Source organism: Patagioenas fasciata, chromosome 1 (assembly GCF_037038585.1).
Source record: "Patagioenas fasciata isolate bPatFas1 chromosome 1, bPatFas1.hap1, whole genome shotgun sequence".
Taxonomy (NCBI): domain Eukaryota; kingdom Metazoa; phylum Chordata; class Aves; order Columbiformes; family Columbidae; genus Patagioenas; species Patagioenas fasciata.
In genome coordinates this window covers 763,557-785,524 of record NC_092520.1, presented here as the reverse complement: position 1 = coordinate 785,524, position 21,968 = coordinate 763,557, and the positions used below count along the sequence as shown (strand labels likewise).

At 58.2% G+C, this 21,968-nt stretch overlaps 1 protein-coding gene across 1 annotated transcript; it reads right to left on the bottom strand.

Annotated features, from left to right (window-relative positions):
- Positions 1–16,943: 16,943 nt before the first annotated feature.
- Positions 16,944–18,063, bottom strand: LOC136111330 (olfactory receptor 52K2-like). The gene is made up of 2 exons (XM_065855465.2): positions 17,141–18,063; positions 16,944–17,046 (listed from the first exon to the last, which is right to left on the bottom strand). Exons 1-2 carry the CDS (start codon positions 18,061–18,063, stop codon positions 16,944–16,946), a joined length of 1,026 nt encoding a protein of 341 aa, XP_065711537.2.
- Positions 18,064–21,968: the final 3,905 nt, after the last annotated feature.

Genomic DNA, 21,968 nt, shown 5'->3' with positions numbered 1-21,968 from the left:
AGCAGCAACACCGGGCCGCTCTTTAAATATCTGACTCATTCCTTTCAGCCCAGGTTTAGAGGCCTGGCAGGAGTAAAATGTTGTAGGGCTTGTAACGGCCTTTGTGAGGCTGCGATAGCCGGGGAACAGGAGAAACAGCCGCCGTGGGCGCAGTGTCCTCGCCTTGGGTCGCTCCCGGGCTCCTTCTGAATATCCCAGCAAACCCAGCTGCCGGGTAAATGAAATAATAGACAGAAAAGCTCCTGTGAGAGGCATTAAAGATTCCCCCGAGCCCAAGGCTGTGCTGGAATGAAGGATGGCGGAGGGAAGGGCTGGTGCTCACCAGCTTTGGACGCAGGACTTGGAGAAGCCAGAACGGGATGGAACCTGGAGAGCCAGCTGGTCTGTGCGCTCCCAGGGCAGCATCATCTACCCCGGGCGGGTTCAGGGGGTGAATCTGAGCATGGAGGCGCCCCAACATGCTACCCCAAGGCTGGAGACTTTATCCTAAAGCCTGAGCTGAACTCCCCTTGGCAGCGGTGAGCACAGGCTTGGTTTTGAGGAATCACAGAGTCACTTGGGTTGGAAAAGCCCCTCAAGCTCATCGAGTCCAACCATAACCCACCCCCAGCACTGCCCCATGTCCTGAGAACCTCCTGTCCGTCTGTCCAGCCCTCCAGGGATGGTGACTCCAGCACTGCCCTGGGCAGCCTGTTCCAATGCCCCACAGCCCTTTGGGGAAGAAATTGTTCCCCACATCCAACCTCAACCTCCCCTGGGCAACTTGAGGCCGTTTCCTCTGCTCCTGGCGCTTGTTCCTGGGGAGCAGAGCCCGACCCCCCTGGCTCCAAGCTCCTTTCAGGCAGTTCAGAGATCAGAAGGTCTCCCCTCAGCTCCTGTTCTCCAGCTGAACCCCCCAGCTCCCTCAGCCGCTCCCATCACCCTTGTGCTCCAGCCCCTCACCAGCTCCGTTCCCTTCTCTCCACTCGCTCCAGCACCTCAAGGATTTCATTGCTGTGGATGTTGTTGTGTTGATGCTGTTTTGCGAATGCTGTCTGATACCTCTTTTTTTTTTTTAACATTTATTTTTAATTTTTTGTATTAAAAATGCCCAGAACTCAAAGGTGTTCACCAGGGCTCTGAGCAACCTGAGCTGCTGAAGATGCCCCACTCATGGCACTGGGGAGCTGGGAAGGTCCTTCAACCCAAACCATCTGTGATTCTATGGTGTTAGCCCCGCGTTTTAATCCTGTACGTCAGAAAGGAGCTTTCCGAGCACTGCATCTTCTTTGGGATCTTCTCGCTCTTGTGCACTGAGTAACTTGGGATGAGGTGTGTGGGGATCGGATGCCTACATCTACCAACCAGGAGAACACCTACCAGCAGGACATAGTTCCTCCTCCAGCCAGCCCTTGGTCCACAAGAGCCTTCACCAGCAAGGGAGCTCATTCTGCTGATGCTTGGGTCAACTGGCAAGACCTCCAGCGGGGACAACCGGGAAGAGAAAGGCTCTTAAGGGCTGGGCTTGGCGATGTGAGGGTCTCTTCCAACACCAACGATTCTATCATCTTAGTTTCAGCATGGACGGTTAACTAGTACTGAGCCTTGGGACAGAGAAAAGCGACAAGACGCAGCATCCAAACCCCATGGCTCCCAGATCCCTCTGTCAGGGTGAGTCCAGGGGGCTTGTTCTAGTCCGTCCCCTCTTGTCCCCATGGTTTGGGAAGGGACCCTGTGGTTTGGCAGCCCCAGTCCCTCATCTCAACCCCGTGTGCCACGGGTGGTGGTGGTGGGGGTTGGACTGCGTGACCCCCGAAGGTCCCTTCAATCCAAACCGTTCTGGGGCTGTTCGATGCTCGTAGGAGGCGGTTTGAGTGTGGAGGGGAAATTCTGAGGCTTGACAGCACGTGGCTCGTCCGGAGAAGCTGGGAATGGCTGGCTTGGGCACACACAGCCTGTTTTCAGTGCTTTCCTTGTCCTTTGACTTGCCCGGGTAATTAACTCTTGTCACACGTCATCAAACCCTCCTGCCCGACAGGGTGTGCAGAGCTGCATTTCCATGGCGATGCGCAGGACGCTGTGTGTCCGCAGGGGAGGTGCTGCCTCAGTGGGCATCGACACAAAACCTCTGTTTTTCAGGAGTTTTAGGAGGCGCTCCCTGGTCTCTTCGCTCTCACATCGCGGGGTTGATGCCACAAGAGGAAATGGCCTCAAGTTGCACCAGGGGAGGTTGAGGTTGGATGTGGGAACAATTTCTTCCCCAAAGGGCTGTGGGGCATTGGAACAGGCTGCCCAGGGTGTGCTGGAGTCACCATCCCTGGAGGGCTGGACAGACAGACAGGAGGTTCTCAGGACATGGGGCAGGGACAGGGCTGGGTTATGGTTGGACTCCATGATCTTGAGGGGGTTTTCCAACCCAAATGACTGTGATCCTGAGATTCTGTTTCTCCCTGGAGGGTCTCCCATGGTGCAGGGCGACTTGGTGGCCACTTCCCTGGATCCAAAAGCCGTCACCAGGACTGAGGCACCGCAGCAGCGAGGAATTCCCAGCCTGCGACCAGGAACCAGCAGTTTCACGTCCCCAAAGCTGTTTATCGCGGTTCCTGACGTGGTGCTTGGGGGTGTCTGTGGGAACAGGGTGTCCCAGGGGAGCCCAGATTTGGGACGTGACTCAGGCGGCGTCGGTCCCCTGGGTTTGGCTCTGAGTCTCCGTGCAGTTTCCCCGCAGCGCTGACCCAGAAAAACTGGTTTTAAACATATGCTCAGGGTTGCGAACATCAGGCAAGTGACTCATCAACTGTGAGCGCCCACCAGAGCACCCAAGAGCAGAGGAGGGCAGCGTCCGTGTGGCTTCCCTGGGGGGCACTGAGCAGGTGTCCCGGGGCTGGGGAGTCCAGCGTGGGCATGGGCACCTCCAGCTGAATCGGGAGGTGATGGTGCAGAGCTGGGGATGCCGGAGGGACACCCTCAAGGGCCACAACCCCACATCACCGAGGGGACTGGCATGAAAAGCTGTGCCTGGGAAAAACACACAGAAAACATCTAAGAGGAGAAAACACATGGAGGAGGAGACCATGAACGTGCACATCAAAGGGTCCTGAGGGAAGGGCAGGAGATGTGACGGGGGGTCAGCGGGACATGAGGCAAAGGTTCTTCCCCAGAGGTGCTGGACACTGAACAGGCTCCCAGGGAGGTGTCACGGCCCAACCTGACAGTGTTCAAGAAGAGACTGGACAGCGTCCTCAGACACACGGGGTGACCTGTGGGGTGTCACTGCAGGGACAGCACTTGGACTCCGTGATCTGTGGGTCCCCCCAGCTCAGGGCATTCCACGATTCTGTGATTCTATGACCACAGGAGCAGGGCAGAGGGGAGCGAAGAGGAGGAACGATGGGTGATGAGAAAGGCGGCTCCAGGATTTAGGATTTAGACCAAGCCCAGCTCCCCCAGGACACCCCAGATCCCCCCCAGCCCGGGATCTCCGCTTGGCCATGGGCACATCCCACAGCCCCGGGTGAACCCCACAAATGGGGACGGAGGGTTAATCGGGGGCTCTGCCGACGCGCAGCCGGAGCCCCTGCCCCTCCGCTGGGTTTGGCAGCAGCAGGTTCTGGAGAGGAAAGTTGCTGGTTTTCTCCTGCAGGATCATCTGTTCCTGCACCGACGCGCGTGGGTTTCACCACGGGTGGGTTTGCTCGCGTTTTCAGATGGATCTGCGGGAGATGCGAACCCTGAGACGCGCGGGAGCGCCGCAGGACGCCGGGGCCTGTGAGTCATTGGTGCTGCTCAAGGCAGCGCTATTAATTAGGAGGCCTTGGGGCTGTTGGCAGCAAGGACCGCGGGAATCGCTTCTCCCTCCGCTGCTGTTAGAGATGTTGTGAGCAATCTGGATGCCAGTGTGAGGGCTTGAAATGTCCCTTCTCTGCATCCCCCCTGATAAATCCCCAGGGTCACCTCCTGGCCCTGGGCTGTCAGCAGGATGGGGGTGGCTGCTGGGGCTCTGCTCTCCCCATCAATCTGGGGGGCACAGACCCCCATCCCTTGCTGGGCCCCTCCTGGGGTCCCCGCTGGTCCGTGGGTGCTGCAGGGTCACCCTGTCCTCGCAGCGCAGGGCACAGGTTGGTGCTGTCCTCTGCCACCGCCTGCCCGTCTGTCCCTGGTCATGTCACCCAGCCTTCCCTCCCCACTGCAGCCACACGGGGACCAGGGCTCGGGGACAGCAAACCGAAATTACCAAAATCAGAGTGGACAAACAGGACTCTGGGTTCCAGCTGCTGTCCCCACACAGAGCCGGGGCCGCCTGTGCCCGGGGAGGGCGGCAGAGCCGGGGCTGGTGGCTTCAGCGTGGGACATGGTGCAGCATTGGCAGGGCTGGCACTGGGATGGCGGCAGTGCAGGAGGTGACAAAGGAGAAGGTGACAGTGCAGGGTGGCAATGCAGGAGGTGGCAGTGCAGGAGGTGACAGAGAAGGTGACAGTGCAGGAAGTGACAGAGAAGGTGACAATGCAGGGTGGCAGTGCAGGAGGTGGCAGTGCAGAAGGTGACAGAGGAGAAGGTGACAGTGCAGGGTGGCAATGCAGGGAGGTGACAGTGCAAGAGGTGACAGTGCAGGGGTGACAGTGCTCCGGCAGTGCAGGAGGTGACAGTGCAGGGGTGGCAGTGCAGGGGTGACAGCGTAGGGGTGGCAGTGCAGGGGTGACAGTGCAAGAGGTGACAGTGTAGGAGGTGACAGTGCTCTGGCAGTGCAGGGGTGACAGTGCAGGGGTGGCAGTGCAGGAGGTGACAGTGCAAGGGTGACAGTGCTCTGGCAGTGCAGGAGGTGACAGTGTAGGGGTGGCAGTGCTCCGGCAGTGCAGGAGGTGACAGTGCAGGGGTGGCAGTGCTCCGGCAGTGCAGGAGGTGACAGTGTAGGGGTGGCAGTGCAGGAGGTGACAGTGCAGGGGTGGCAGTGCTCTGGCAGTGCAGGGGTGACAGTGCAGGGGTGACAGTGCTCTGGCAGTGCAGGGGTGACAGTGCAGGGGTGACAGTGCTCTGGCAGTGCAGGGGTGACAGTGCAGGGGTGGCAGTGCAGGAGGTGACAGTGCAAGGGTGACAGTGCAGGGGTGGCAGTGCAGGAGGTGACAGTGCAAGGGTGGCAGTGCTCTGGCAGTGCAGGGGTGACAGTGCAGGGGTGGCAGTGCAGGAGGTGACAGTGCAAGGGTGACAGTGCTCCGGCAGTGCAGGGGTGACAGTGCAGGGGTGGCAGTGCAGGAGGTGACAGTGCAAGGATGACAGTGCTCTGGCAGTGCAGGGGTGACAGTGCAGGGGCGACAGTGCAGGGGTGGCAGTGCTCTGGCAGTGCAGGGGTGGCAGTGCAGGGGTGGCAGTGCAGGAGGTGACAGTGCAAGGGTGACAGTGCTCCGGCAGTGCAGGAGGTGACAGTGCAGGGGTGACAGTGCTCCAGCAGTGCAGGGGTGGCAGTGCAGGGGTGACAGTGCAGGAGGTGACAGTGCAAGGGTGACAGTGCTCTGGCAGTGCAGGGGTGACAGTGCAGGGGTGGCAGTGCAGGAGGTGACAGTGCAAGGATGACAGTGCTCTGGCAGTGCAGGGGTGACAGTGCAGGGGTGGCAGTGCTCTGGCAGTGCAGGAGGTGACAGTGCAGGGGTGGCAGTGCTCCGGCAGTGCAGGGGTGGCAGTGCTCCGGCAGTGCAGGGGTGACAGTGCAGGGGAGACAGTGCAGGGGTGGCAGTGCTCTGGCAGTGCAGGGGTGGCAGTGCAGGGGTGGCAGTGCTGCGGCAGTGCAGGGGTGACAGTGCAGGGGTGACAGTGCAGGGGTGGCAGTGCTCCGGCAGTGCAGGGTTGGCAGTGCAGGGTTGGCAGTGCAGGGTTGGCAGTGCTCCGGTAGTGCTGGCTCTGGCCAGGAGGTGCCTCCCTCACTCCACGCTGGTGCCAGCCCGGCCTTGTCGCCGCTCCCCGGAGCAGAGGGAACGGTTTGCAGACATATTCACCTGTTCTGTTCCCCCGGCAGTGGCAGCAGCGGGACAGGGCCGCCCTCCCTCTCTGTGCTGGTCACCAGTGACCGGGACAGGGCCGCCCTCCCGCTCTGTGCTGGTCACCAGTGACCGGGACGGGGCCGCCCTCCCGCTCTGTGCTGGTCACCAGTGACCGGGACGGGGCCGCCCTCCCGCTCTGTGCTGGTCACCAGTGACCGGGACAGGGCCGCCCTCCCTCTCTGTGCTGGTCACCAGTGACCGGGACAGGGCCGCCCTCCCTCTCTGTGCTGGTCACCAGTGACCGGGACGGGGCCGCCCTCCCGCTCTGTGCTGGTCACCAGTGACCGGGACAGGGCCGCCCTCCCTCTCTGTGCTGGTCACCAGTGACCGGGACAGGGCTGCCCTCCCTCTCTGTGCTGGTCACCAGTGACTGGGACAGGGCTGCCCTCCCTCTCTGTGCTGGTCACCAGTGACTGGGACGGGGCCGCCCTCCCGCTCTGTGCTGGTCACCAGTGACCGGGACGGGGCCGCCCTCCCGCTCTGTGCTGGTCACCAGTGACCGGGACGGGGCCGCCCTCCCGCTCTGTGCTGGTCACCAGTGACCGGGACGGGGCCGCCCTCCCGCTCTGTGCTGGTCACCAGTGACTGGGACAGGGCTCCCCTCCCGCTCTGTGCTGGTCACCAGTGACCGGGACGGGGCCGCCCTCCCGCTCTGTGCTGGTCACCAGTGACTGGGACGGGGCCGCCCTCCCGCTCTGTGCTGGACACCAGTGACCACCCTGCGGCGCCACCGGCTGCTTGGAAGGGCCACGTCTCACCAGGGAGCTGCTGGAGAAGCCACCGTCCCCCCAGCTCCCCCCACAGCGCTGCACATCTCAGGGCAGGGAGGATTCTGCTCCAGGAGCTCAGCGTTGCGAAGCCCCGCTCTGGGGCTGAGTGGGACTCAGTGTCCAGGGTGGGACCCTGTCCCTGTGCCAGAAGGGTGACATCGCGTGGGGCTCTGTGTGACACTGTCCCTCCATGGGTCCATCAGCCCAGCGTGGAAGGGGCTTCAGGGCACCAACCCAGCATTGCAGGGGTGGAGCTCAGCCTGGAGAACAGGAGCTGAGGGGAGACCTTCTGATCTCTGAACTACCTGGAAGGAGCTTGGAGCCAGGGGGGTCGGGCTCTGCTCCCCAGGAACAAGCGCCAGGAGCAGAGGAAACGGCCTCAAGTTGCCCAAGGGAGGTTGAGGTTGGATTTAGGAACAATTTCTTCCCCAAAGGGCTGTGGGGCATTGGAACAGGCTGCCCAGGGCAGTGCTGGAGTCACCATCGCTGGAGGGGTGGACAGACGGACAGGAGGTTCTCAGGGCGTGGGGCAGGGACAGGGCTGGGGAACGGGTGGACTTGACAATCTTCTCCAACCTAAGTCATTTTACGATTCCGTGGCACACCCCAGGGTCCATTTCGCTCCAGCAGCCATGAGCTGGATGTGCCCGGGGCGCTGGCCGTGAGCTGCAGGGTGCACAGCAGCTCTTACACGGCCTCTTGCCACGTGGGGTCACCAGCAAATCCCCCCAGCCAGGCATCAGCTCCTGGGCTGGCACGGCTGCGCTGGGCTCAGCCCCGTGCTGCAGGATGGGGCAGTGTGGGGAGGTCACCGGGGGGTCCTGCAAACTGCCCCAAGTGTGCTGTGCTGGGGGCTCAGCCCAGCAGCTCCTCACCCCTCTGTGGCTCCCAGGATAAAATAATAGAATCACAGGATGGTTTGTGTTGAAGGACCTTCCCAGCTCCCCAGTGCCCCCCCTGCCATGACAGGGACATCTTCACCAGCTCAGGGTGCTCAGAGCCCCATCCAGCCTGGCCTGGGATGTCTCCAGGGATGGTTCAGCCACCACCTCTCTGGGAACCTGGGCCAGGCTCTCACCACCCTCAGGACAACAATTTCTTCCTCATGTCCAGCCTGAATCTCCCTCCTTTAGTTTAAAACCATCACCCCTTGTCCTGTCACAACAGGCCCTGCTCTAAAGTCTGTCCCCATCTTTCTTATGGGCCTCTTCTAGGCCCATAAATGTCGCACTAAGGTCTCCCGGAGCTTCTGTTCTCCAGCTGAACACCCCAGCTCTCTCACCTGTCCCCAGCAGAGCTGTTCCAGCCTCGGGTCATTCCTGGGGCTCCTCTGGCCCCTCTCCAGCAGCTCCATGTGTGTCCTGTGCTGAGGACCCAGAGCTGGACCAGCACTGCAGGGGGGTCTCACAGAGCGGGTAGAGGGGCAGGACCCCCCCAAACCTGCTGCTCACGCTGCTGGGGATGCAGCCCAGGACACGGGGGGTTTCTGGGCTGTGAGCACACATGGCAGCTCATGTCCCATCTCTGACCCCCCCAGCACCCCAAGTCCTCCTCCTGGGGCTGCCTCCATCCCTCCATCCAGCCTGGACCGATACCGGGGTTGCCCCAACCCAGGTACAGCACCTTGCACTTGCCCTTGTTGAACCTCATGTTGTTCTCATGGCCCCACTTCTCCAGCGTGTCCAGGTCCCTCTGGATGGATCCCGTCCCTCTGGTGTGTCACCTGCAGCACTCAGCTTGGTGTCACCCGCAAACTTGGTGAGGGTGCGCTCGATCCCACGGTCTATGTCGCTGATGTTAAACAGTGACGGTCCCAGTACCGACCCATGAGGGCACCTCTTGTCACTGGTGTCCATCCAGATGTTGTACCGGTGTCTTCTGACTGTGATCCTGACAGAGCTCGGGGGCAGCAGACCCTGGGGAAATGGGGCGCGAGGTGTGGTGCTCGGTGCAGGGTGTGGGGTGCCCGGTGCAGGGTGTGGGGTGCCTGGTGCAGGGTTTGGGGTGCCCGGTGCAGGGTTTGGGGTGCCCGGTGCAGGGTGTGGGGTGCCCGGTGCAGTGTGTGGGGTGCTCGGTGCAGGGTGTGGGGTGCTCGGTGCAGGGTGTGGGGTGCCTGCTGCAGGGTGTGGGGTGTCCAGTGAAGTGTGTGGGGTGCCTGGTGCAGTGTGTGGGGTACCCAGTGCAGGGTGTGGGGTGCCTGGTGCAGGGTGTGGGGTGCCCGGTGCAGGGTGTGGGGTGTCCGGTGCAGGGTGTGGGGTGCCCGGTGCAGGATTTGGGGTGCCCGGTGCAGTGTGTGGGGTGCCCGGTGCAGGGTTTGGGGTGCCCGGTGCAGTGTGTGGGGTGCCCGGTGCAGTGTGTGAGGTACCCGGTGCAGGGTTTGGGGTGCCCGGTGCAGGGTGTGGGGTGCCCGGTGCAGTGTGTGAGGTACCCGGTGCAGGGTTTGGGGTACCCAGTGCAGGGTTTGGGGTGCTCGGTGCAGGGTTTGGGGTGCCCGGTGCAGTGTGTGGGGTGCCTGGTGCAGGGTTTGGGGTGCTCAGTGCAGGGTGTGGGGTACCCGGTGCAGGGTGTGGGGTACCCGGTGCAGGGTGTGGGGTGCCCAGTGGAGTGTGTGGGGTACCTGGTGCAGTGTGTGGGGTGCCTGGTGCAGGGTTTGGGGTGCTCGGTGCAGTGTGTGGGGTGCCCGGTACAGGGTGTGGGGTGCCTGGTGCAGGGTGTGGGGTGCCCGGTGCAGGGTGTGGGGTGCCTGGTGCAGGGTGTGGGGTGCCCGGTGCAGCATGTGGGGTGCTCAGTGTAGGGTGTGGGGTGCCCGGTGCAGGGCGTGGGGTGCCCAGTGCAGGGCGTGGGGTGCCCGGTGCAGGGTGTGGGGTGCCCGGTGCAGGGCGTGGGGTGCTCGGTGCAGGGCGTGGGGTGCCTGGTGCAGTGTGTGGGGTGCCTGGTGCAGGGTTTGGGGTGCTCGGTGCAGTGTGTGGGGTGCTCGGTGCAGCGTGTGGGGTGCCTGGTGCAGCATGTGGGGTGCCTGGTGCAGCGTGTGGGGTACCCGGTGCAGGGTGTGGGGTGCCCAGTGGAGTGTGTGGGGTACCTGGTGCAGTGTGTGGGGTGCCTGGTGCAGGGTTTGGGGTGCTCGGTGCAGTGTGTGGGGTGCCCGGTACAGGGTGTGGGGTGCCTGGTGCAGGGTTTGGGGTGCTCAGTGCAGGGTGTGGGGTACCCGGTGCAGGGTGTGGGGTGCCCAGTGGAGTGTGTGGGGTACCTGGTGCAGTGTGTGGGGTGCCTGGTGCAGGGTTTGGGGTGCTCGGTGCAGTGTGTGGGGTGCCCGGTACAGGGTGTGGGGTGCCTGGTGCAGGGTGTGGGGTGCCCGGTGCAGGGTGTGGGGTGCCTGGTGCAGGGTGTGGGGTGCCCGGTGCAGTGTGTGGGGTGCTCAGTGCAGTGTGTGAGGTACCCGGTGCAGGGTTTGGGGTGCCCGGTGCAGGGTGTGGGGTGCCTGGTGCAGTGTGTGAGGTACCCGGTGCAGGGTTTGGGGTGCCCGGTGCAGGGTGTGGGGTACCCGGTGCAGGGTTTGGGGTGCTCGGTGCAGGGTTTGGGGTGCCCGGTGCAGTGTGTGGGGTACCCAGTGCAGGGTTTGGGGTGCTCAGTGCAGGGTTTGGGGTGCCCGGTGCAGTGTGTGGGGTGCCTGGTGCAGGGTTTGGGGTGCTCAGTGCAGGGTGTGGGGTGCCCGGTGCAGGGTGTGGGGTACCCGGTGCAGGGTGTGGGGTGCCCGGTGCAGGGTTTGGGGTGCTCAGTGCAGGGTTTGGGGTGCCCGGTGCAGTGTGTGGGGTACCCGGTGCAGGGTGTGGGGTGCCCGGTGCAGGGTGTGGGGTACCCGGTGCAGGGTGTGGGGTGCCCGGTGCAGGGTGTGGGGTGCCTGCTGCAGGGTTTGGGGTGCCCAGTGCAGTGTGTGGGGTGCCCGGTGCAGGGTTTGGGGTGCCTGGTGCAGTGTGTGGGGTGCTCGGTGCAGCGTGTGGGGTGCCTGGTGCAGTGTGTGGGGTACACGGTGCAGCATGTGGGGTGCTCAGTGTAGGGTGTGGGGTGCCCGGTGCAGGGCGTGGGGTGCCCAGTGCAGGGTGTGGGGTGCCCGGTGCAGGGTGTGGGGTGCCCGGTGCAGGGCGTGGGGTGCTCGGTGCAGGGCGTGGGGTGCCTGGTGCAGTGTGTGGGGTGCCTGGTGCAGTGTGTGGGGTGCTCGGTGCAGTGTGTGGGGTGCTCGGTGCAGCGTGTGGGGTGCCTGGTGCAGCGTGTGGGGTGCCCGGTGCAGGGTGTGGGGTGCCCGGTGCAGGGCGTGGGGTGCCCGGTGCAGTGTGTGGGGTGCCCGGTGCAGTGTGTGGGGTGCTCGGTGCAGTGTGTGGGGTGCTCGGTGCAGCGTGTGGGGTGCCTGGTGCAGCATGTGGGGTGCCTGGTGCAGCGTGTGGGGTGCTCGGTGCAGCGTGTGGGGTGCCCGGTGCAGGGTGTGGGGTGCCCGGTGCAGGGTGTGGGGTGCTTGGTGCAGCGTGTGGGGTGCCCGGTGCAGGGTGTGGGGTGCCCGGTGCAGGGTGTGGGGTGCCTGGTGCAGGGTGTGGGGTGCTTGGTGCAGCGTGTGGGGTGCCCGGTGCAGGGTGTGGGGTGCTCGGTGCAGGGCGTGGGGTGCCTGGTGCAGGGCGTGGGGTGCCCGGTGCATTGTGTGGGGTGCCCGGTGCAGGGTGTGGGGTGCCCGGTGCAGGGTGTGGGGTGCCCGGTGCCCACCCAGGGTGGTGGGTGCCCTGTGGGATGCTGAGCACAGCCTGTCCTGGTTGAGAGGGGACTGCTGGGGGCACCAGGCTCCTGGATCCCTGGGAGCAGCTTCCCCCGGGCTGGGGAGCCCCCAGCACCCCCGGCAGTGGGGCTGGGCAGGGGTTCTGTGGTGGAGAATCATCGCTGGCAGCGAGCTGAGCACCCCCTGCCCCAGGGACCAGGCCTGATCCGGAGAAGGGTCCGTGTTACCAACCTGGCAGGAGGCTCCTGCACCATCCCCTGGCCCTGGGCAGGGATTTCGGGCTGTGTACAACAGGGCACATCCCTCCGTGACACCTCAGGGCACATCCCATCCCTCCGTGACACCTCAGGGCACATCCCATCCCTCCGTGACACCTCAGGCCCTCTGACTTATTGTCTTTCTTGAACGAGTCGAACTTAGAAGCAATTGAACTTTGTTTATTTTCTCTTTTTTTTTTCCAACAGCCTCCCTTCCTGGGAGTCGTCCAATTAGTGCTAACGAGCTGGATGGTAATTACACCACGGGGCCACAGGAGAATTGATCGCTTGCGGCCAAGCGATTGTGGTCCCCGGTCCCCTGGGTTGCTGCCAGGGGGCCAATTATCGAGTTTGCAACCGGTGATGTTTTACTGGGCATTTTACATCAACTTCTTGGCTGGAGCCAGTGCTGGTGGCGCTGGGGTGGGGTGACCGTCCCCTCGGTGTCCCTGCACCCCCTCGGTGTCCCCGCACCCCCTCAGTGTCCCCGCACCCCCTCGGTCACCGCACCACCAGGACAGACCTGCTCACAGGACCCCCGTCCCTCTTTCCATCCCCCCCCCCCATAATTAACTCCTTTCCAACACTTGCAGCCCTGCGTGGGGGCACCGGTGGCACTGGGGCCCCTCTGTCCCCTCGGCTGCCTGTCCCCTTTGCAGAGGGAGGTGTGTTTGGGCAGCTGTGCCTCATTGTCCCCCAGCACCCACCACGGACAGGCAGGGACAGTCCCGGGGTGTCCTGTGGGGACCCCCAAACCTGTCCTGCTGCTGGGGGGTTGCTCCAGCACCCCCCATTCGGCGCAGCTGGAGCCTTTGTGCAGCTCCCATGGGTCTTGGCATGGAAAACAGCAGCTAAGTCTGAACTTCTCAGAGGTTTGTCAAACCAGAGCCACCAAACCCAAACCCAGCCCCGGGACTGGGACATTCTTAGGGGCAGAAAATGCCACCGTAACATGAGAAACCCTGTTCCAGTGGCTTCCCTGGCACCCACCGCCCGGAGCTCCAATTTGGGCAGTATTTCCAAAAGGGACCTTTTATGCTGCAGCTCCCAAGAAGGGCTGTACAACACAGCCGTGTAAGGAAATGTGGCTGAACAGCGTTCATTTGGCTGGGATTAAAACACACATTGATTCCGAGGGTGGCCTGAGGCTGGGGCCTGGGCGATGGAGGCAGAGATGGTGCAGACGGGTGGGAGCTGGGTCTGTGCTCAGCGTGGAGCCCACGCAGCCCGTGCTGCGCTTTCATGGGATGCTGAGGGCTGAAACCTTTTAATTCATTTTCACTACGATCCTTCTTGGCCGTGTGCGTGCCCATCCACCCGCCACCCCACAGTCTGTGCGCTGCCGCTGCACTCAGGGAGCTCCTGCCCCTGCGCGGCGCTCGCAGGGTTAAACCCCTGTTTGCTTTGGACACTTCACCCTAAGGAGAGATTAAAAATTAGCAAGTGAGCTGTGGCTAATAGCTGGAAGTGTCCTGAGGCTAATTACTCAGTTGTGATGCATCTCGCAGTTTGCAGGTAAACAAGCAGGAGCGCCTCCTTCCTTGGGGCTCCTTGGACAGACCTGGGTCCAGGGGAGAAGCTCCATGGCCAGGGGCAAGTGAGAAATCACACGCCAGGAGTAACTCGGTGTCACGGGCAGCGCTCCAGTGACACAGGCAGCCCGGGCTCCCCGACACCACAGCCCCATGCCCGGGCTGCTGGGGCTCTTTTCCAGTCCCCAGGCTCTGCCCACCGGAGCAGGCAAGAGAGATCCAGCTCCAGACCCCTGCCCGAGGTGGATTCAGCCCATCCCCTGCACTAAGCCGCCCCATTGCAGTCCTTGCGAGGGCGGCCCAAATAATCTATTCCAGTTGCAAATGCGGCTCTTGTGCACCTTAGCATGGTGTTGGGGCAGACCATAGAACCATGGAGTCCTACGTCCCTGAGAACCTCCTGTCCGTCTGTCCAGCCCTCCAGGGATGGTGACTCCAGCACTGCCCTGGGCAGCCTGTTCCAATGCCCCACAGCCCTTTGGGGAAGAAATTGTTCCCACATCCAACCTCAACCTCCCCTGGTGCAACTTGAGGCCGTTTCCTCTGCTCCTGGCGCTTGTTCCTGGGGAGCAGAGCCCGACCCCCCTGGCTCCAAGCTCCTTTCAGGCAGTTCAGAGATCAGAAGGTCTCCCCTCAGCTCCTGTTCTCCAGCTGAACCCCCAGGTCCCTCAGCCGCTCCCATCACACTTGTGCTCCAGCCCCTCACCAGCTCCGTTCCCTTCTCTCCACTCGCTCCATCACCTCAAGCTCTTTCTTGGTGTGAGGGGTCCAGAACCGCCCCCAGGATTGGCGGTTTGGCCTCCCCAGGTCCCAGCACAGGTTCGGTCACTGCCCTGGGCCTGCTGACCACACCAGTGCTGGTCCCAGCCAGGATACTGGTGGCCTCTTGGCCACCTGGGCCCACGGCAGCTCCCCAAACTCACCAACAGCCAGGACCCTGTAACTCATTCAGATTTACACCACCAGCACTGCTTTACTGCTGGTTTTACGTCTGCAGTGGGGACAGAGCAGATCCCTCACTTCTCAAGGCACCATCCTACAAGTGGTGGGGAGTTCTCTCTGTGAAATCACAGGCACTGGGAGGCACGTCCTGACCACCGCTGCTGGGACATCTGCTCAGCCAGGACCAACCTTTCCATGCTTGTATTTATAAAGAACATGGAGGGGCAGCTGGCCAGCCGGTGGGTGTGCTGGTGTCCAGAGGGACCTCGGCTGGCTGGAGAAACGGGCCAGCAGGAACTCATGAACTTCAACCAGGAGAAGCTCGGAGTCCTGCCGGTGCTGGAGAACAACCATGGGCATCAGCACAAGCTTTGGGCATTGAGCATTTCTGCACGCGGGAGGTGGCAGGATGAGACCTCACCCATGGTTTCTGTTGGAACTGAACATCTGAGATTTTAAACTTTTTAATTATTTTCAATTTGCGGAGAAACCACGCTGTTCTTGATACAGAGAGCAGGAAGCAGAGACAGAAAAGATCACATCCCCAGAGCCAGGCACTGATCTCTGCCAGCGTCCAGTGGAGGCAGAAGCGTCTCTTAGGGCGCTGGTGACTGCGAGCATGTTGTGTAACATCGTCACCACCAGCAAAGCTGGGTCTAACCTACATGTTCAGAGCCAAGATTAATGTGCAAGTTTGCCAGCTGATGCGTTTCAGTGGGACTCTGAGGGTTTGTGTCAGTTTTGAGAGAGATGTGGATGATCGAGGAAGGAAGGAAGGAAGCATCACATTTTACAGGAAACGTTTTAATTTTCTTTCTTTGGCAGACCACTCTCTCTCCAAAGTGGGTGATAAATCTGCATTCACTCTTGGCAGAATTATGAAGTAACTCTGTTTCCCAGAGTGATCGTTCCTGGCACATGTAACCACTGGTGATGTCAGGAATAGGAAACAACAGCTTTTGTCTCAGGTTTCTGAGTGATTTTCACAGCCACGATAATTCTCAGATACACTGGTCTGACTTCTGATTAGAAATGGGGACCCAACGTCTCTTGCATGGATGGGTGGAGGAAACGCGGGGGAAGATGTTCCCATCCCTTGTGAGTAAGGAAGGGGTCAGGGCATCCATGACCATGGTGTCATCTTGCTGGTGCTCGGTGACCCAACCGTCCTGTCTGGCTGATGCACCTCAGGTCCCACCGAGCACAGAGAACTACAAACTTTTGTATGTCTACAGACCACTCACACCAAGATCAGTCCAACAGCAAAATTTCACCACCAGGTCCTTTGCTCCACATTGGACCCTTTTTCTCTGACTCCACGTGGGCCTTTGTTTTGTTTGGTTGTAGACATTGGTTTTGGTCCATATCCTTGGAGGTGCCGTTTTGTCTGGATAAATCCTTTCTTCTCAGCGAAGTGCAGAACAGGCCTCACTTTCAATGTCTATAACGTCTCTGTGTTAGCCTTGGATCATTGTTTTCCCAGTCAGTTCCATTTTTCCCAGCAAAATGCAAGCTAGACTTCATCTTGCAGGCGTTCGGTGTAGTCTGCCGTTGCTTTCGGCAAATACGAGCTTAAAAGTTTAGCAAATCTAGCCTACTAAGTAACATGAATCAAAGAGTGTATTAAAAATCATACAACCTTATATCTCTAAATAATCCATTACATCTGGTGTGCATCTACTTAAGCTAAATGACTAATATTGAACTTGAATTGGGCTCATCCACTGACCTGTGAGTAGTAAAACTGTTGCCACACAGCTCACTCATTCAGTGTATTTGTGGTGTATTTGTAGAATGAAGTGGCTGACTCGTAGTCAAATCGCATGAGACTCCCTGCGCCCATGTCCAGGTTTGATTGCGGGGTGACAATAAACCATGGCAGATGTATTGCTAATCCCCTCTCCCCCCACTTCCACCTTCAGCCCCTTCCTCCCCCGCTTCCCACTCAGCACAGGCGATGGGGAGGGACAGAAGGACAGGGAGAAGAGAGTTGGAAAAATTAAAGATGTTTTATTAATGCTACTAATAAAAATAGCGAAAATAATACAAAATATACAAAACCAATCTTGAAAGTCAAGGCACCCGAAGTCCTGGACTGGACTATGCAGCCAACCGGAGCTGGATTCAGTCTCTCACCGGCCTCAGTTCACAGGGATGACTCACAAGGTCCTCTCCTGATGCCGGCCATAAGGAAAAGGGACGAGATCCTCGTGATCTCCCACTTCTATATGAAGTATCATGTGAATGGGATGGGATACTTCAGTTGGTCAGTTTTATGTCACCTGTTTCTCGTTGCCCCTCTCGCGAGATGTGCATCCATCCTCATCAGTGACCTCGCATTCCATCGCTATGTCTACCAAAACATGTATCTGGTTCTCCAGGAAAATGCAGCTGATATGAAGCTTTAGCTGACAGGCAAATTCACTAAGAGAGAAACTTGTTTTTAACAAAACCAGGACAGCCCACAAGCCACTGGTGTTCAGTTGCTGTTCTGTTTCCCTGTGGGTCTCCTGGAAGGACTTGGCCTGGTTACATCTCAGGCCCTTCCCTCTTCTTGAGCCCAGACCAAACTGCTGCTGGTCTGGCTGGGGGGGATCGAGTGCACCCACCACAGTTGCCCAGCACCCATCAGCACTCACCCATGGGTTCCATGTGAATAAACTATTGCCATGTCAGCAGTAGACACCTAGTCCAGGTTCCCTTTCAAGTGACTGGATGGAGATGGGCATTTCGGGTACATAATTCATTGAACTTAACTTCACATCTATTCTAGGGTGGGTTAAGTTATTTTTTGGCTGTTCCTCCCTCTCTCGGCATCTGACCTGTCTTTATCGGCTTGCGAAAACTGAGTCCTGCCAACTGCCCCAATAGTTTCAAGATCCCTTCCTGGATCGGCTTCATCTTTATGCCGTAAATGAGGGGGTTGAGCACGGGAGGGACCGTCAAATAGAAATCAGCCACCAGGACTTGGATGTGAGGTGCCAAGCCAAACGGGAACATCTGGAGGTACATGGAGAGCAGGCCACCTATGTAAAACACCAGGATGATGGAAATGTGGGACCCGCAGGTCCTGAGGGTCTTCAGACGAGCCTCCTGGGATGGCAGCCGTATCACAGACCGGAGGATCATACCATAGGAGAAGGTGATGAAGACAGAGTCTGTCCCCACCAAGAGCGTTGCCACGGTGAGGCTGTAGAGATCGCTGACAGATGGGTCGGCACAGGCCAGCTCCACCACGGCCATGTGCTCACAGTAGGAATGAGGGATGACTCTGGTTTTGCAGTAGGGTAAGCCAGTGAGGAGACACATTAAAGGTATCATGACACCAACACCCCTGGCCAGCGACAGCAGTCCTATCTGGACGGTCCTCGAGCTTGTGAGGATGGTGGTGTACCTCAGGGGGTTGCAGATGGCTGTGTAGCGGTCAAAGGACATTGCCAGGAGCACCCCTGACTCCACTGCGGTGAACGTGTGGATGAAGAACATCTGGATGAAGCAGGCCTCAAACCCAATCTCTCTTGAACCCAACCAGAATACAGCCAGCATTTTGGGAACCACAGCAGTTGAGAAGATGAGGTCAATGACAGCCAACATGGAAATGAAATGGTACATAGGCTCGTGGAGGCTTTTGTCCAGCCTCACAGTGAGAAGGACCATGCTATTTCCTAGCAAGGTCATGATGTATGTGAAGCAGAATGGGATGGAAATCCACACATGGAGAGCTTCCAGGCCAGGGATTCCCGTCAGGACAAAAGGCAAAGAGTTGGTGTTGGATTGGTTGGAGGTTGACATGGCACAGTGGGCCAAGTCAACCAATGCTCCCAACTTCAGTTCCCTGTAACAGTGACAGAAACGTTGGGATTTTGCTGCCACGTGTTTGATCATGAAACTGTGCACACTGCCAGAGGACAACAAGGCTGGTGAGGGGCTGGAGCACAAGTGTGATGGGAGCAGCTGAGGGACCTGGGGGGTTCAGCTGGAGAACAGGAGCTGAGGGGAGACCTTCTGATCTCTGAACTGCCTGAAAGGAGCTTGGAGCCAGGGGGGTCGGGCTCTGCTCCCCAGGAACAAGAGCCAGGAGCAGAGGAAACGGCCTCAAGTTGCGCCAGGGAGGTTGAGGTTGGATCTGGGACCAATTTCTTCCCCAAAGGGCTGTGGGGCATTGGAACAGGCTGCCCAGGGCAGTGCTGGAGTCACCATCCCTGGAGGGCTGGACAGACGGACAGGAGGTTCTCAGGACATGGGGCAGGGACAGGGCTGGGGAACGGTTGGACTCTATGATCTTGAGGGTCTCTTCCAACCAAAATGATTCTATTCTATGACTCTATGTTTTCAAGCATCACACAATCTTGTTGTATTTATTTCTGGAAAAACTTCAGAACCTGTTGTCTACAGCGAGGGTTTTACCCCGGTGCTGTGGTCAGTGTGTTCCAGAGGACACATCACCGGAGAGTCCTGGCTGTCCTACTGCTCACGAGGGAAACCTTCCCACGTTTCCCTTTCCAGCCCCTCTGATTTACCTCTAACTTCTGCCCTGCCTTGTCATGGCTTCCAGCCACTATTGCTGCTATCAGTGGGAAGAAGTGGGGCATAATGACCCCCGGCTGTTCTACCCACCCTTCTCGAGCAGGGCAATGCAGGACTTCAGGACGTGCTGCAAGTCCTCCCTCCCTACGCCTGTCTCGGTCACACAAGTTCCAGCCTTTTGGCACTTTGGGTCATGCAGAAACTGCATTTGGACAACATGTCCATGGTGAAACTGGACAGAAAAATTGTGCTCCGAGTTGTCACTCGACACCATGAAGACACAAGCGTCATCGACAGCCACTGGCTGCAGACAAGGAGGGCACGATTAAAATGCTGTTTCCCCCTCCTCCACACTCACCCATCCACGAGACCGGAGGCCAAACCAGTGCGGGATGCTGTCCTGCCACAAACGGTGGAGTTGCACCCACTTTTTCCTCTCTGGAGCCCAATGACATGAGATTCGCTCAAGCATGCTTTCCTGGAAGAAACTACGTGTGGGCATCCGGAGATGGAGAGCCTCCGTCCCTTGATGCCTTTGGTAAGTGCTAATCATCCTGATGGTTATAGCCACCTGCTTTTCTTCCCATTTCTCTTTGTCCTTCTACTCCCACCCACAGCATCCTACTCCACCTTCCCATGCTAGGCCAGAGAGCCCTTCATGGCAGAGAACCTTCATTGCATGTTCTTCCCATGACCACGGAGTTACTCTTGATAAACTAAAGACCCAGAGCACTGCCAGTTTCTCATCTCCACTTACTCATTCCACTATCTAACTGCACAAGCCCCATGGGTCCCCGTGTCACCCTCTCCATGTGGTGCCAGTGGTTTTCCAGAGCCCGTTTTCCAGTGTCCCACTCCAAAAACCTGCGCAGCTCTCCTTACCCTGGTATTCAGCTCATGGCAGGAGTTCCTTTGAACCACCCATCTCTCTAGACTGCTCTCCATGAGTTGCCTTTCCCCAGCAGCATCTGAGATGCAATTTGTAGGGATTTTGGGAAAACTGATGAAAGTTGTGCGGAATAACTTCTAGCCCAGGGCCAGCCACTGCGGCATCCCCGCAGAAACACGAGGTTTTTGGTGATGATGGGTCTGACAGCTTCATTTTGAGGTCCCTTGATCATCCTGTTCTTCATCCACTTTGCTGATGCTTCACGGATGTTGCACAGTGCCATCTCCCCACCTGACAGCAGCCCGGCGAGGGACATTTCTTATAGATAACTCTGTGTACTCTACTCACACACACACACACGCTGATTAACTAAACTTGCTATCTCATCAGAAAATGAAATCAGTTTTGTCTGACGAGAGCCGTTTCCTGCGAAGCCACGCTGATTGCCATAATTCAATTTGATTCCAGTCCTTTAATTCTTTATTGACCAAATCTTCTGTTAACTTCTGGGCTGTTCTGCTGGGCATTGACGTCAGGCTAAGCAATCTGCAGATAATCACATCATCATAGTTCTTGCTCAAGTAGTGGCCTGAGGAAGCGTCTGCTGTCACCGCAGCACGCTGGGCTTGTGAAAGTTTGGCAGAACAGGCTGAAAACCTCCTTGCCCAACTCAGAGATGCTTTTCCCATCGTGCAAATCACCCAGAGCTGCTGCTTCACTTGTTTAGCAGAAGCTGTTTAACATCCTTCCCAGCCACCAATCAATTAAATTACGTTAGAAAACAAATTTCTCTGATCACCCTTCTCTCAGGTGGACACAGACCCCTCTTCTCCATGCAGAGGGGCAGATGCCTTCATCTGCTTTTATGTGATTTCCCTACTTTACAGCTCCTACCTCCCATCAGATCCTGACCGGCTCCCCAACTCGCTTTGTCCGTGGTGCCTCAGTTGCAGCTCTCAGTGCTCCATTTGCTTTTCTTGGCCATTAACTGAACTTGTTCAAAACATCTCTCGGCTTCCTCTGCAGCTTCCTTTTCTAAATTCCATCTGCTTTCAAGTTCTGTCGGCTTTGGGAAAATTAAATTTTAATGAAAAATCAGTACCGCAGGCTGAAATGCATTTAGATCAGCACCGCCAGCTCCTAGGCACCACCAGCTTTTATTTTTCCTGTGGTTTAATTCCTCTTTACTCCCCATAGCTCATTAGCGCTGGATGCAGAACCCTTTGATTGAAGGATCGGTCCCTGTGCCTTCCTGTGACATTTTATATCGGCTTTGTCACACCTTCCAGACCGAGCTCTCCCCACCTCAGCCCTTGCACCTTTTCCCTCTCGTCACGGACACCTCGGTGCCATTGGGCATTTCCCACCACAACACTCTGCATCCTGCAAACACACTTCCCCATGGAGATTAAAAAAAAGGCTATTTCGGGTGGGGACACAAAGCTGAGTCGAATCATTTTGGTTTTAAGAAACCCTCAAGATCATCGAGCCCAATCGTTCCCCACCCCTGTCCCTGCCCCATGTCCTGAGAACCTCATGTCCGTCTGTCCAGCCCTCCAGGGATGGTGACTCCAGCACTGCCCTGGGCAGCCTGTTCCAATGCCCCACAGCCCTTTGGGGAAGAAATTGTTCCCAGATCCAACCTCAACCTCCCCTGGTGCAACTTGAGGCTGTTTCCTCTGCTCCTTTCCAGCCCATTTCACCAAATTCTGCCTGTTGGCAAGAACCCCCAGCTGCATGACCATGGACTTCTATTGAGATACCTGCTGTGAAACACAAGGGATTAAGAACATTATCCATGGTTGAAAATTTAGGGTTTTTTAAACAGAAAAAAATGTATGTTTAGCTAATTATTGCTTAGTTTATGCAAAGAGAAACAATTTGACTCTTTTGCAGCTTTTTTTTTTTTGTCTTGTTAGAAGGTTTGGTATTTATTTTTTACTTTTTTTAAACTCAAGTCCTATTTTTACCTAAAAAAAAAAAAAAACCTTAAAAAAAATCAGAATTCTGCAGTGTTTGGCCTGCAGTTTCATTTCATAAGAAACTTTAAAATTTTGAAAAACTACTTAAAAAAGAACATTTCAAGCAACTGCCTGTTTTCCTAACTGATTCATGTGGTGAGTGCAGGCGGGTAGGATGCTGGAGTCCCACCAGCCTCCGTCCTCGGGCACCTGGAGCATCCTGCCGTGCCCTGACTCGTGCCAGTCCTCCCCAGCCGAGCCACCCACCTTGCTCTCTGCCTGCAGACACCTTCTACCCTTGGGTATGCTCACAGTGAGAA

Bases quoted from the DNA above. Each gene is read 5' to 3' on its own strand.
- LOC136111330 (XM_065855465.2), bottom strand. From the start codon at position 18,063: ATGTCAACCTCCAACCAATCCAACACCAACTCTTTGCCTTTTGTCCTG. The intron at 17,047-17,140 runs ATTGGGGCAGTT...TAACTTAACCCA, and splicing joins CAGGAAGGGATCTTGAAACT to CCCTAGAATAGATGTGAAGT.